Genomic DNA, 12,703 nt, shown 5'->3' on the forward strand with positions numbered 1-12,703 from the left:
TGAGAATTTTGGTGATACCAGGATTTCATTTCCAAAGTCATCAGTGTGATACTTAAACAAATAGTTAGGTATTTATCAAGATAGGGAGGATGCTTTTCTGAAAAGGGGTTTCAACTTCAGTATTGACTGAAGGTCATGAGAACTGCATAACAAAATGTGTAAGTAACACAAGCATAAATATGCACAGCAAAAGTGAAACCAAAGTATTTTTCTTATTAAATAACATAAAATAATGTGATGACCACCCACAGAGGAAAAAATCCACAAACATATTTTTTGCAGTTTATTTTCAATTATAATTTTTGGATAACCAAGCAGCTCTGTATGGAGAAAGCACAGAAAAGTCATTCTGGCACTTTTGGATAGTACATTTTTTTTTTTTAAAAATTTTTCTAGACACATTCAGTCCACTTGCTCGGTCTATAGTCCATTTTATATGAGCATGATTAGCTCATATGATTCCAGAGGAAACTAACAATATATACAGTCAATGAAACTATCTTCTTGGCTACTCTGGGCCCTTTAAAATGTCTTCTAAGTCTATCCTGGCTAAACAGAATCCACAATATACATGATAGCTACAGAATACACTGTATTGAAATGAGAAATGCTCAGCACAAAATGGGACTCTTGGCATGCAGCTTAAAATAAAAGGTAGAAGTTCAGAAGTTTATAAAATCCCAAATGGGGTCAATTAAAAGGAGTTAGCAAAAGAAGGGACTGTTCATTGTTACTGTAAAAAAGGCACTTTGAGTAAATGGGACCAGAATTGGAGGAATCTTAGTCGACACAAAGTTCAGTTTGGTTTCATAAAAAGGTTTCAATGCTAAGGGATGCTACTCAAGTTTCCTGCAGTTTTACATTAAAATAAATTGCTGAGTAGTTTATAATAAAGGACATAAAATGTTTACAACCAACTCGTAAAATTAAGAAAAGCACAGTATAAGCAAAATATTACTAAAAGCAGCAATGCATAGCCTTTCATTGAGATAATGCACAATTTTGGACACCATGTGTCAAAGTCTTGTTTTTAAGATACTTTCAGTAGCATTATCAACATAAAATTGGCCTACAAAACAAAAGCTTTACCAGCTCCCATTTATAAGGAGATTGAGGTCATAAACCAACCAAAACAATTTGTCAGTATTTTCAACATCCTGGATGACCAATATCAAGTATATGGAATAACAATCACACTCTTTGTTCAGCTATCTCACTGGAGGCAGCTGTTAAATCAGAGGAATGATTTTAATTCTTTTCTAACATTTACACAGTAATGCATTTAAGTTCTTTCAAATGTTGCTCACCACAGTTTGTTTTTCTCTTTTCTCTCCACAACAAAAAAAAAGAAAAAAAAAAAATCAAGCACTTCCACAGAAAGAATATTTGGCAATTTTATACTCCACTGAATGGTGGATTTTCACAATAGCTCACTTTAGATTGAAAGTCATTAGTGGTCTTTCCTCTCGTTTCTGCCAAGGACTCTTCTTATCTTCACCCTGGTCATCCTCCTCATCCTCCTCATCGTCCTCATCCTCTTGAACTGATGTTCCATGTTCAGGACTAGTTAATGGCTCTGGTTTGGTATCCACAGTTCTTGTTTCCTCCTGCAGGCTGGGCAGCTGCACACCACTTCTCTTACTAGTGCCTTCTAGGAGGCATCGTAGAGCATTGTCCTCAGGGCTACAAACTGCTGTTCCACACTCGCTGCCACTTTGGTCCATATCATCCAAGTACACAAGCTGTGTGTAAGCTGTGCTATCTGAAACCTTCCGCTCTCTCTGCTGGTGCTCTTGCACTGGTGGGTGACTCTGTGGCGCAGACAGATGATCTCCTCTTCCCTTTCGGGCAGATTTTGGTTCATTCATGTCAACACCAGAGTCCAAACTGGCATCGTTACTCCCATTCCTACCAGCTCTTTGGAGATCAATGTATGAATGTCTAACATGAGCATTTGAACGTCCATCTAGAGAAACAAACCATGCTCGAGGATGAGGCAATGGCTTTCCACCTCCTAATTCCATCAAAGCCTTTTCTGTAAGAAGCTGCACTTCACTATTCATTTGAGCCAGGGATGCATCATTTAGTGAGGCAGGAATGGAAACAGATTCAGACATGGACGCATTTTGTTGACTCCACTCAGCTGCACCTGCATCTTGCAAATGTTGCTGAGATATTGCTTGTGATGCTAACTGTTGGGGTTGCAGCTGTTGTGGGGGGTGTGGGAAAAGCCGTGCATGAGGGTTAGGAAGCTCAGCCTGAAGTCTTTCTATATCAATTTGCTGGTCAGCTGGGACAACCAGTGGCTGGCTAACAAAAGGGTGTTCTCCTGGCAGTTTCATGTAATGACCTGGAATGACCAATGCAGGCAAAACTTTCCTGTAAACACTGTCATTGACTTGGTCAACAGAATTGCAGCAGATTAACTGACCCGGTCGAGGGAAAGATGTAGGTCTTTCAAGGTGATCAACTGAACGAGACATCATACAATCAGTAGGTCTGCAGTCCAGCAGCTCTTTTTCAGGGGCTGAAGGAGTGGGGTATATTTGTTCCTGAATATTGTATTTACTTCCAGTAGCAATATGGTTCATAGATACTTGAATTTCTCTCTCTTGCTTTTCAAATAAAGGCTGAGACAGCATTGCATTGTAACTTCTCCTGTACTCATCTTTGATAGGGGACTCATAGCCTTCAGCTGTTTCTGTAGATTTTCTTGTCTTTAAAGGAAAACTATCTGCTGATTTGTGGTAGTCTTTTCTTAGAGACCCACTGGGAGTCAGGTCATCCAAGGAAATTCTGCTCTTGTCCTTCTCCTTGTCAGAGAGCAGTTCCTCTCGGGAGCTAAACTCCTGAGAAGTACTGAAGGAGTGTTTGAGCATGGGGGTATGCATATCTGCTTCTCCACTGGGTGATACTATCTCCATGTGGACAGCACTGATTAATTCCTTTGCACCTGAGTTTTCAGTATGTCCATTGCTAGCAACGGACAATGCGCCAGGAAATTCTGACTCACGACGTGAAAATATTAAATTTATATGGGACATTGAGGTTGCTTGATCCTTCTTAGAAGTGTCCAGTGCTGTTGAAAGTTGCAGTTTCTTATGATGCTGACGTGGTCTTAAACATTTTCTTCTATAAAAGCCGGTAATAAAAGAAGTTACACATGTGACTGTTGTACACAGAAACAAGAGCAGCAAGTGTGTCTTAATGGGAGATTTTAAAGTAGTGATTAGTATTAGGGGAATTGAGCTTTTATTACATAACCTAACAATTAAAAGCTTATCCCAGCAGCAAAGACAAAATTAAAGAATAACTAATGTCAATTGGGAAATATCTCAAGCACCAATTACAAATTGGAGCAAATGTCTGGAGGAGGCAAATACAAAATCACTCATTAATATACACTTGCTGCTAAAAGTTTAACAATCATTTTAATGTAAGACTAATAGATCACTTGCAAATGCATGACAGGTACAATGACAGAGATCTTAGACCTATGCCCATGTTTGATAGGAGGTTTTAGAACATCTTACAAGGAAAACACAGGTACAGGTGTGTGTGCTTCATTCAACTACCATCCTACCAAAGGCAGGGATTGTATATGCTGCATGTAACCTGGAACAGAGGAAATCTGATCTGTTTCTTTCCGCTTCAAGTGCTTGCTTGCTTTTTATTTTTTCCCCCGAAGTAAAAATGTTTCAATACAAAAACTTTCATAAGTACAAAAAAGTTTATATTTCCAGCATGAACTAAGTAACCAGGATGGTGAATCTTACCTGCAATAATACAAAAGCAGACACAGCAAGACTAGAAGTATGAGAGCCATCCCTCCTAAAATTGCCAAAAGAAACATTGTGTGATAGCTGGTAATGTCGTGTGTTACAACGGGACCTGGAAGGCCAGAAAAGAGAATTTAGACCTGTAACAACCTGCAAACAGGAAGAGGAACAACACTTAAACAAAGAGACGGACATCTTCCTTTGTTATCAGGGTGCTAAGTGAGCAACGCTGCCACTCATAGCCCTGGTGCCTATTGAGCACACCATCTCTGGAGAAGGGAGCAAGTTGTGGAGAAAGCATGTGTTTTCATGACTGCAAGTCCAAATATATCATTCTGTGGAAAAGCAGTTAGTTTCAATGGGAGCATGCATCAGTGAATGCTGCCTTCCAGGTCCTGATGCTGACACAATGCGCCAAGGCTCTCATCATTGGAGAAAAGCCATCACAGCATCTTCCAGCACTGTAATGCATGTAGCAGCACTGTGGCCAGCAACTTCTCTTTAACAACACTTGTGGTGTTTTGCTTTAAACAGTACATACAGTGCAGTACAAGATTCACTGGGAGATGTGTTGGTGCTCTGAAGTCTAGAACAAGCCAAGCCAAGCCGATCCTCAGTAGCTTTAAAAAACAAGCCACTAGTGAAACAGTGTTGTAACTCCAGGTTTCAATAATGCTTAGTAAATGTTCTAACATACAAAGGCATCTGTTCACAATTATGCATGTGTAACCCTGTAGGTTTGTAAAATCCTTATCATGATTTTGAAATAAAGGCTCAAATTTTGATCTGCAGGCAAGGAAGTACAGCACCAACTGACAGAGTAACATGCATGTACTGTCAAGGACAGCAAACTTGGCCAACAATAAGGTTCTAGATCATGAAGTCTGTATGTGGTTCTTGAGTGGTCTGCAGAGCCGCTGCTAGGAATACAAAGCTCATTTCTGTCTGATTTTTGAGATAAGAAATCAAACAGATTCAATGAGGAGACAAAATAAGCAAAACTACGTTAACCTCATTAAAAATAACATCAAGTATACTGCGTTTGGGAAATCTAAATATTTATATATTCTGTCCTGCCACTACCTTTACATAATTGATTGATACTGTTGCTTCAGGACATTAAGCAAAAAGAAGAGGAGATAAATCATGAAAATGTTGTTCCAATTTGCAGCGAAGTTTTAGGAACCCAGATCTATCCCTCAGAAAGAAGGAAAGGTAAAATACAAGTAGAAATTCTGCCATACAAGTCAAATTGCAAGGACAAATAAGCCTTCTCCTGTTAGAGTTACAGAAACAATTTCATGACTAGTCTAACTTCCTTGCAGTCTGGGACAGAGCTGTACTGGGAAATGTTTGGCACAGAGCAGTTGCTTTTTCTTAAAGTGAAATTATTTTGTAAAATTCCATTAAATTCAATATGATAGCTTATCCAGATCTGCACCTGCTTCTTAGCTCTGTTCAGCAATGGATCAGCTGAATATTCCAGCAGTTTCATTTAACATAACCTTAAAAAAAAGCTTGCATATCATGAAACAACTTAATGGCATATACAAGCAGACTTTAAAAACAGTTCTCATGTTAGAGTTTGTTTTGTTGGTTAGATATAGTTTATTTAGCTTGCACAGCCAAGGCAAGAATGTTTTCATTTCTACTGTATTTGATTTTCATCCAGAAAACTTAATAAAGAAAATCTGTAAGAGGAGGAGTTTTTTTGTTTAATTGACTGGCTCTTTTATACACAGAGGTATCTCTGATTGTTGGTGGCTGAAGAACTATTTCTAAGAAATAGGAAGCCACAGACAGAAAAAAGGAAGAGCAAGCTGCAACACTAATAATCTCCACAGGCAAAGAAGTACACATAATGCCTACATTAAAGTGTATTTTCTACAGTTATGCCAAAAGACTTGCAAATGGCAACCAGTCAGCTCATCTACTAATGCCATTCTGCTAATACACTTCCTAGAACTTCTGCGCTAAGTTACTCATAGTGCAAATTAATCAGTCACCAAGATGATGCAAAGCATGTCAGGGCAAAATGGGCATCTTCAGCATAAAAGGAAAAAAAAAGTTACAATCAATCTATCCCTTAGTAAACATTTAACCCAGGATGATGTTGGTCTTATGTGAATCCATTTCTTTGAGAGTTTCTGCAGAGAAACTTCACAGCATGTATTTTCTGACCTGCTGGAACACCAATATATTGATGTTATAACTACCCTCATTTTCTAGCAATGGCTCCACCAGGCAGTGCTGACATAAATACATCAAAGCAATAACACTTTAAAAAAAGTTTCCCATTGAAATGAGAGATTTTGAGCACAAGGGTTCCCCCCCATAATCCCCAAAATATTTTAGCCCTTTACTTTCAGATTTCTGTTTTCTAATAATCCATTATTGATCAAGCTGTGGCATCTCAGATGAGGTCATTCTGAAAAATATAAACATTATATATGAATAAATAATTACTCAATGCTGTGAGTATCAGTAAGATTCAATTTCATCTTACCTGGGATAGTAGGTGACATAGCTGCAACCCAGTAGCCCAGCTGAGGTGCAATATAAGTCCAAGTCAACTGATTTCCTTCTTGTTGTACAAGGCCCAAACTACTCTTCAGCCATGTCCCTGTAAACGTAAAGGTTGTAGGAACATGTTACAGATATACTTGCACCTTCCTCTGCAAACAAGTGGAAAAGCAAGCAGTAACAAAAGCTATCAATGTGCTGTAGGGGTTGTGTGCATTGCTGTGAAGTGGAAGATCGTGCCTTTTTGTCACTGGCATTTGAGAGCTCCCACAAGCAGTCATCCCTGTGGCCTTCTCAGAAGCTATGTAGAAAAACATTTAAGATTAAATAAAATTAATATATCTTCAGAAAGGATGAATAGAAAACAATTATTGTCATATTAGATTCCCATTTTTCAAAGAAGGATATTCCTGGTGCTGATTATATGTAGGCAGCCCACTATTTCAAGAGACATCCCATCTCCCAGACCACATGTGAGTTTTGTACACCACCCTTCTATCAGCTCTGGCTGTCAACTTCTAGGAGACTGAAGAGAATACTTCATCAAAATGTTGGTTTTCCTATACAGAAAATAGTTTTATGAATATTACCGCCAACAAATGTACAAAGAAGTTGCACCACCACTTTAATTCAGCAACATTAGTCATTCAGAATACGTATACATCCAGGAATACTGTTTGGTAATGGATGATGAGTTTTTTAAAACATGTTTCTCAAAGGAAATGTAATAGATCTTTTAGAATTATCAACTGATCATTTCCAAATAAATAAGATGGACAATTTTAAAGCAATGTGTTCAAATTCACGTAACTCTTAAGTAGTCCAGATTGACAATCTGTACTAGTTGAGAGCTGTTCTACCTTCAGAAGATAAATTTTGTTGCAAGAATTGGGCTACAAAAAACCTTTACAACTGAATCAGCTGTATGCCTTTTTGTAATTCATTAAGACCCCTGATTCTGCAGCTGTAGGAGAAATAAAACCTCACCTGAGCTTCTGATATATTAAATGTACAGTATGCCTCAGACTGCTCCCGTATTTATTCTCTTTGAAAGAAACACAGAATTGCTGGCCTGGACACTGAGAGCAGTCGCTGGGAAGCCACCCCTGGCACCAAGCAGCATTTCCCAAAGCTGCAGTGCTGGCTTCGCGTCTCCAGTGGGTGCCGTAACAGAGGGCATTCACTCACTAAGGAGGTTCTTCACACACTCTGGTGGCCACTACCAGTACAGCTGATCCATGTACAGAGAAGGGAGAAACCCCTCTGCACTTCTCCAGAGCAGCTCTGTATTTCTGTGCAAAGCAGGGACAGAATTTCCCTTTCATCAGACATCACTCAGGACTGAGCACAAGCATTTCTGGGTATCAGTTGTCTGAACACTTAGCAGTGAGTGCAGAACACACAGAAAGGATACTGTTGTTGCTTTGTTTTTCTAATACCACCGACATCCTGATGATTTCCTCTGTGTTCCTCAGATTATCCATGTGTGCAAACCCTGTATATATAAGAATGGCTTTTCTGACCATTTATTTTCTCTTTACTATGGATTTTTCCTATGTCAGTCCACACTTAAAGTCCACCATCTTTGGCTAATAATAAATCCATCTCAATATAGTGAAAGGTTAAGAAAAATACAAGTTTGAGAGGATTTCTAGATTTAGGTGACTATTATTGCCAGACAGTGACTCCGTATTTGCAACAAGTTACGTGTGAAGTTTCTGGGAAAACTAGGAAAAGTAGACTGATTTTCTCCACTAAGACAGCCACTATCCTTCCAATTTTCTACCCATGCAGTTTTGGGGAAGATGCCATCCTAATTGCCCTGAACCACAATAGCCTGTAGGGTCAAAACCTGCTTCTATCTTGTGCCTAAAATACCATTTTGCAAGAAAACTCCTGTAAACTTAAACTTTGTCTTTTCTTTTTCTGCAAGGTTCAGACAATGAGAATATGCACCAACTATTCAAATACGCAACTATGTGAAACAAAACTTTAAAAGAGATATAAAAGTACTGATTAAAAAGTAAAAGAATGGAAAGACCTGGTGATTAATTTATCATGCTTCCTATACTTCTCGTATCGTCTATAAGCCCTTTAAATTCACACAGAAGCAGAACATATACATATGTAATTTAGCAAAGTTCATTCTCCTCATAGACTTTATTTTTATAGTTACGTCCTCAAGCAGAAGCTATTACTGATTCTCTCACTAGGGGGAACTTGTGTCCAGCTTGCCTTATTCACATTACACTGCATTCTAATGAACACAGTCCTCCTAATGCTTCCTTAAAAGCCTTTTGCTCAGTAATACTCTGCTTGCATAATGCAGCAATCAAGAAGCTAACAGAGGCTGCACTCTTATCGCTTCGAGCAGAGCTCAGCTGCCATTCTGCCAAACAAGCAGCAGCTCAGATTGCTCATATTTTAGCAACGAAAGGAATCCCTGTATCTGCAATGGAAGCAAACAATAGAGTCTACTGCACAAGGTCAGTCAGCTTTCATGCTTGTCTTCTGCTCTTTTAGGAAACCCATTTTTGCTAACCACTGGAGATACTCAAGGAAATGTATTGGTTTGTATAACACTAGGGAAAAATGTAATTCCCTCTCTTTGGACAGTTAAGAATTTAAAAACTGTAACAGATATATCTGATATTGGTCATCTTTAAACAAGAGTGATGAAGCTGAAGCTTTTGTTGACCATAGCCTACACATTAGTATGTGATGACAGCTAGAAAATAATTATTTTCTAAATGGCATTGTCCTAAGTTCCTTCATCATGACCACACCAAATGCAGGTTCCTGGGAACACAGGTACCCAATCTCATCAGCTGCCTTTTTTAAAACTTCCCTGGTCCAACACTCTGGTGATAAACTTACCTCTTATACTTCCACCATCTCCTACCAATAGTCTATTAATAAAACAGAGCATGCTCCCACATGGTGGGATGAAGAGAATAAAGAACTCCATCCTTCACAACAGCACTGGAAAACAAGTTTGAGTGGAAACAGTTGAAACACAAATTCCTTTATTGTTTCTTGCATGATCAAATAGCTGAAAGCCAACACAGTATTACTGGAGGGAACTGATGTGCCTTCTGTATTCTGCAAATCCATCAGGGCATTTCCAGGTCTATCTCGTATTTCATCCTTTATAGGTTCTAATATCCTAGTCACTTTTCAACTATCATTAAATACCAAGCAGTGTTCTTGTAACTCTCTACAAGCAATGTCTTGTTGTAATGACTAATGTCAGACCTTCTACCAAGCAGAACCCAATCGCATTGTACTTACTGTCTATGCTCTTAGTGTTTCAAGCTGCCTTGAGTAAGCAAGAGTTCACTGCTGTGCAACCTTGAGAATGAATTCCCTATCCCATCCCAGGTTCTTCCTTACAGTGGGAAACAAGACATTTTCCTGTTCTAAAAACACAGCTAATTACGCTCTGTGCGTTCACATACTTGTTCTCATAAGCAAAGGAGGAGACTGAGGGGCAGTGAGTAAAGAACTTCATACATTTTTCTGTCCTTTCCTATCCACTAGCAAATTGAGTAAGGGCAAGCAAAATTCATTTTTTTCTGTGCAGGCAGGATTACAACTGCATTAGAACTAAGCAGAGGATTTAGGAGGGAAGAGAGGTCTTACCTCCCTGCATGGCTAAGTGTTATGATAATTTGTTATTCTCCAAATATCCTGTAACATCTACTTCCTCTCCCTACCCAAAGTCAGCACAATCAAATAGCTTCACTGCTTTTTAAGTTTTATACATGATGCACAATAATTGTTAAGTAACAAGCAATACAGGGTTCCAAATAAAAAGCAGTACAAGTAATTGGATGTAATGGAACTGATCATTTTTGCTCAAGGCTGATTGTGGAGTTCCAAAGAAAACATGTCAATGCATCTCTGGAGCAGAAACAGCAAGTTCGGTATAGCTTGTAAGCACTGCATGATTTGGGCCAATTTGACATTAATTCTTAAAGAGTGTCTGGTGCTTCACGGAAAACTTCTATATATAGAGACATTCTTGCTTATAGATCATTTTTACATTTCTCTTCCTCTTTTTCCTCTATTACTGCTCAGTGGAGCCAACATGCTGATCCAGGATTCAAGTCAGGGGAGCTGTCTCCTGGCTCAAACTAATGGCAGGAGGAGAACCAAGAAGTTTCTTAACTCTTTCCTCCCCAAAATTGTATTTAATATTACTGACTTTTTGGAATAAATGGTGTCATTTAACAAATTTTCTCTTAAAAAGCTTATGAAACAGTTACCTAGCACTCCTTCGTATATGTAATTTAAAAGCAAGGTACAAGAACTACCATCATTAACATTACAAAGAATATAAAAATGAGAGTACTTTAAAAGAAATACAAATCAAATAGCAATCAGATAAAGAAAGCTGAGCTCCATCTGGCTACAAAAATATCCAAATATCAGAGACAAGCTGAAGAGTTCAGCAGAGCAGGAGAAATAAATTCTTCTAGAGAAAAGCATCTTAATACTTTGCAGTAACTTTGATTCTGATGAACATGCTTATTTATCTTAGGCAGCTTTTAGGACTTGCCTAGAGGCAAGAGGGGGTTATCATGAGTAAATTTAACAGAAAAAAGTTTGCACATTAAATTTCTGTTTCAACACGCATTCAGCACTAAAAACACCTTTTTGTATTTAATTTAGTTTACTTCTAAATCAGATTGAAAAATGGCACTTTTCAGCATGGAGAGTGTCCAGATGGGCAGCTATTGCAGAAAAGCCATTACAGAACAGCTATTCTAGACTACTTCCCTGCACAATCAGGTCACTGCACGTACAGCCAGTCTGCCCAGAAAAGAGATGTCCTATTGTCTTCAAAGACACTGACTATTCAATGTGACAGCTTGCTGGATCCAGGCAGCATGAATGGATCTGCTTTTGTAGTCTAGATGCACAATGCCTCTGAATAAGACATTATTTCCATATTTTAAAGCTAGACCTTATTATTTTAAATTAATCTGTAGCAAAATCCAGGGAATCGTACACCTCTCTGGCTTCCACGTGCGTGACTGTACATGCTGACAATCCCGTGCTGCTTCAGCTCAAGCAAATGGCAAACTTCCTACCGGCCTACGTGAGGCAGGACCGTGCTTCATTCAGACAGGACTGCCACACCAGGCCATCTGCTCTAGAGACATGCATGTGACTCCTATTAAAGTCAAGAAGAAAGGAGACAAATTCCCCTCTTGTGTGATGGCTGCAAGGGGAGTTTGCATGCTGGCACCCCAGACAGAACTCAGCTCTCTGGGAGGATGTATAATACTGCTTACTTCAGGTTTATCTTTCCAAACTGACCATTTCAGAGCCTCACATATCATTACTGCTGCAGACTTTTGCTGATTTTGATTGTGTATTCTTCCTATTGCTGATCAAAACATTTCTGGTCAGACTGTCAGAGGAGTGTGCTGTAGCCAGCAGGTTCCCCTAAGGGCAGTCATAAAGTCTAAATATTACTAGTGTTTAAATATATGGTAGCTGTGGTGGTTGCTTTTTTTCCATAAATTACTTTTACATGTGAGCTTTTGGTAGGAAACTCTTCCATTGATCAAATACTGTTGGGTTCTTATTTTATTTCTTTTAACTGGCAATACGATCATTCAATCCCACTCAAGCAAGGAACCCAAATTGTGCTATTTACAGCATGAATTATTTCCATCCAATAGGTTTGACAAATAAGAGGATTTAATTAGCCAGAGAGCAAATTAAGCATAATCCCACTATATGAATTTATTTTTACTCACAATATTATCTTCCTTGGAGAAAAGAGTTTTGGAAAGTAAAGAAAGATACTTTTAACCATACTACTTAATAGCATAGATCTTTTAAATAAATATTCCTTACTGAGAAGTGCTTTTCTTTTGACATGGATCTCTTCTGTGATGTCTACAATGTCTTGTAAGATTGCCCTGCTTAGGCAGAGATTCAGTTAAATGGAGATACATGTGTCAAAAGGAATGAGGCAAGTTTTTATCAGACGGAGTGTGGGACAGCAAAGGATATTCAAAACATACTAACAGTACTTCTAGAAGCCATTGATATAGACACTTCGAATGGCAATGTTATTATGGAGAGTTAATCAAGGGCAAGTTGTGCAAATAACTTCCTAAAGCATGTTCTGACATACATAAATTGTAACTTTTCATTCTACCAGCTAAAAGCTGCTTATCAGATTTCTTCTTCCAACCAAAAATCACCTCTAACCTGCATCAGCATGGGAAGTTTTACTACAAAAGGATGGGGTTTTTTGATTTACTTTTGTTCATTCTCTAAAAACCTAAAAGCAACTGAAATTGGAAGTTGAAAAATTCCTTCCTGAATATTGGTAGAGATTACTCTCCTCCACCCCACCACCCCCCCCCCCCCCCCCCCCC

At 38.7% G+C, this 12,703-nt stretch overlaps 1 protein-coding gene across 1 annotated transcript in view; it reads right to left on the minus strand.

Moving 5' to 3' along the window:
* Window positions 1–269: 269 nt before the first annotated feature.
* The window catches only part of FAM171A1 (family with sequence similarity 171 member A1), a 52,268-nt gene continuing 39,834 nt past the window's right edge, over window positions 270–12,703 (minus strand). Inside the window, exons 7-9 of the mRNA XM_026843318.1 lie at window positions 6,286–6,402; window positions 3,777–3,891; window positions 270–3,132 (exon numbers count right to left, since the gene is read on the minus strand). Of these exons, the coding sequence (XP_026699119.1) occupies window positions 1,431–3,132; window positions 3,777–3,891; window positions 6,286–6,402 (1,934 nt within the window). The 3' untranslated portion in view covers window positions 270–1,430. The remainder of the gene's footprint in view (window positions 3,133–3,776; window positions 3,892–6,285; window positions 6,403–12,703) is intronic.

Source organism: Athene cunicularia, assembly GCF_003259725.1.
Source record: "Athene cunicularia isolate RWA chromosome 2 unlocalized genomic scaffold, athCun1 chr2_part1, whole genome shotgun sequence".
Lineage (NCBI taxonomy): Eukaryota > Metazoa > Chordata > Aves > Strigiformes > Strigidae > Athene > Athene cunicularia.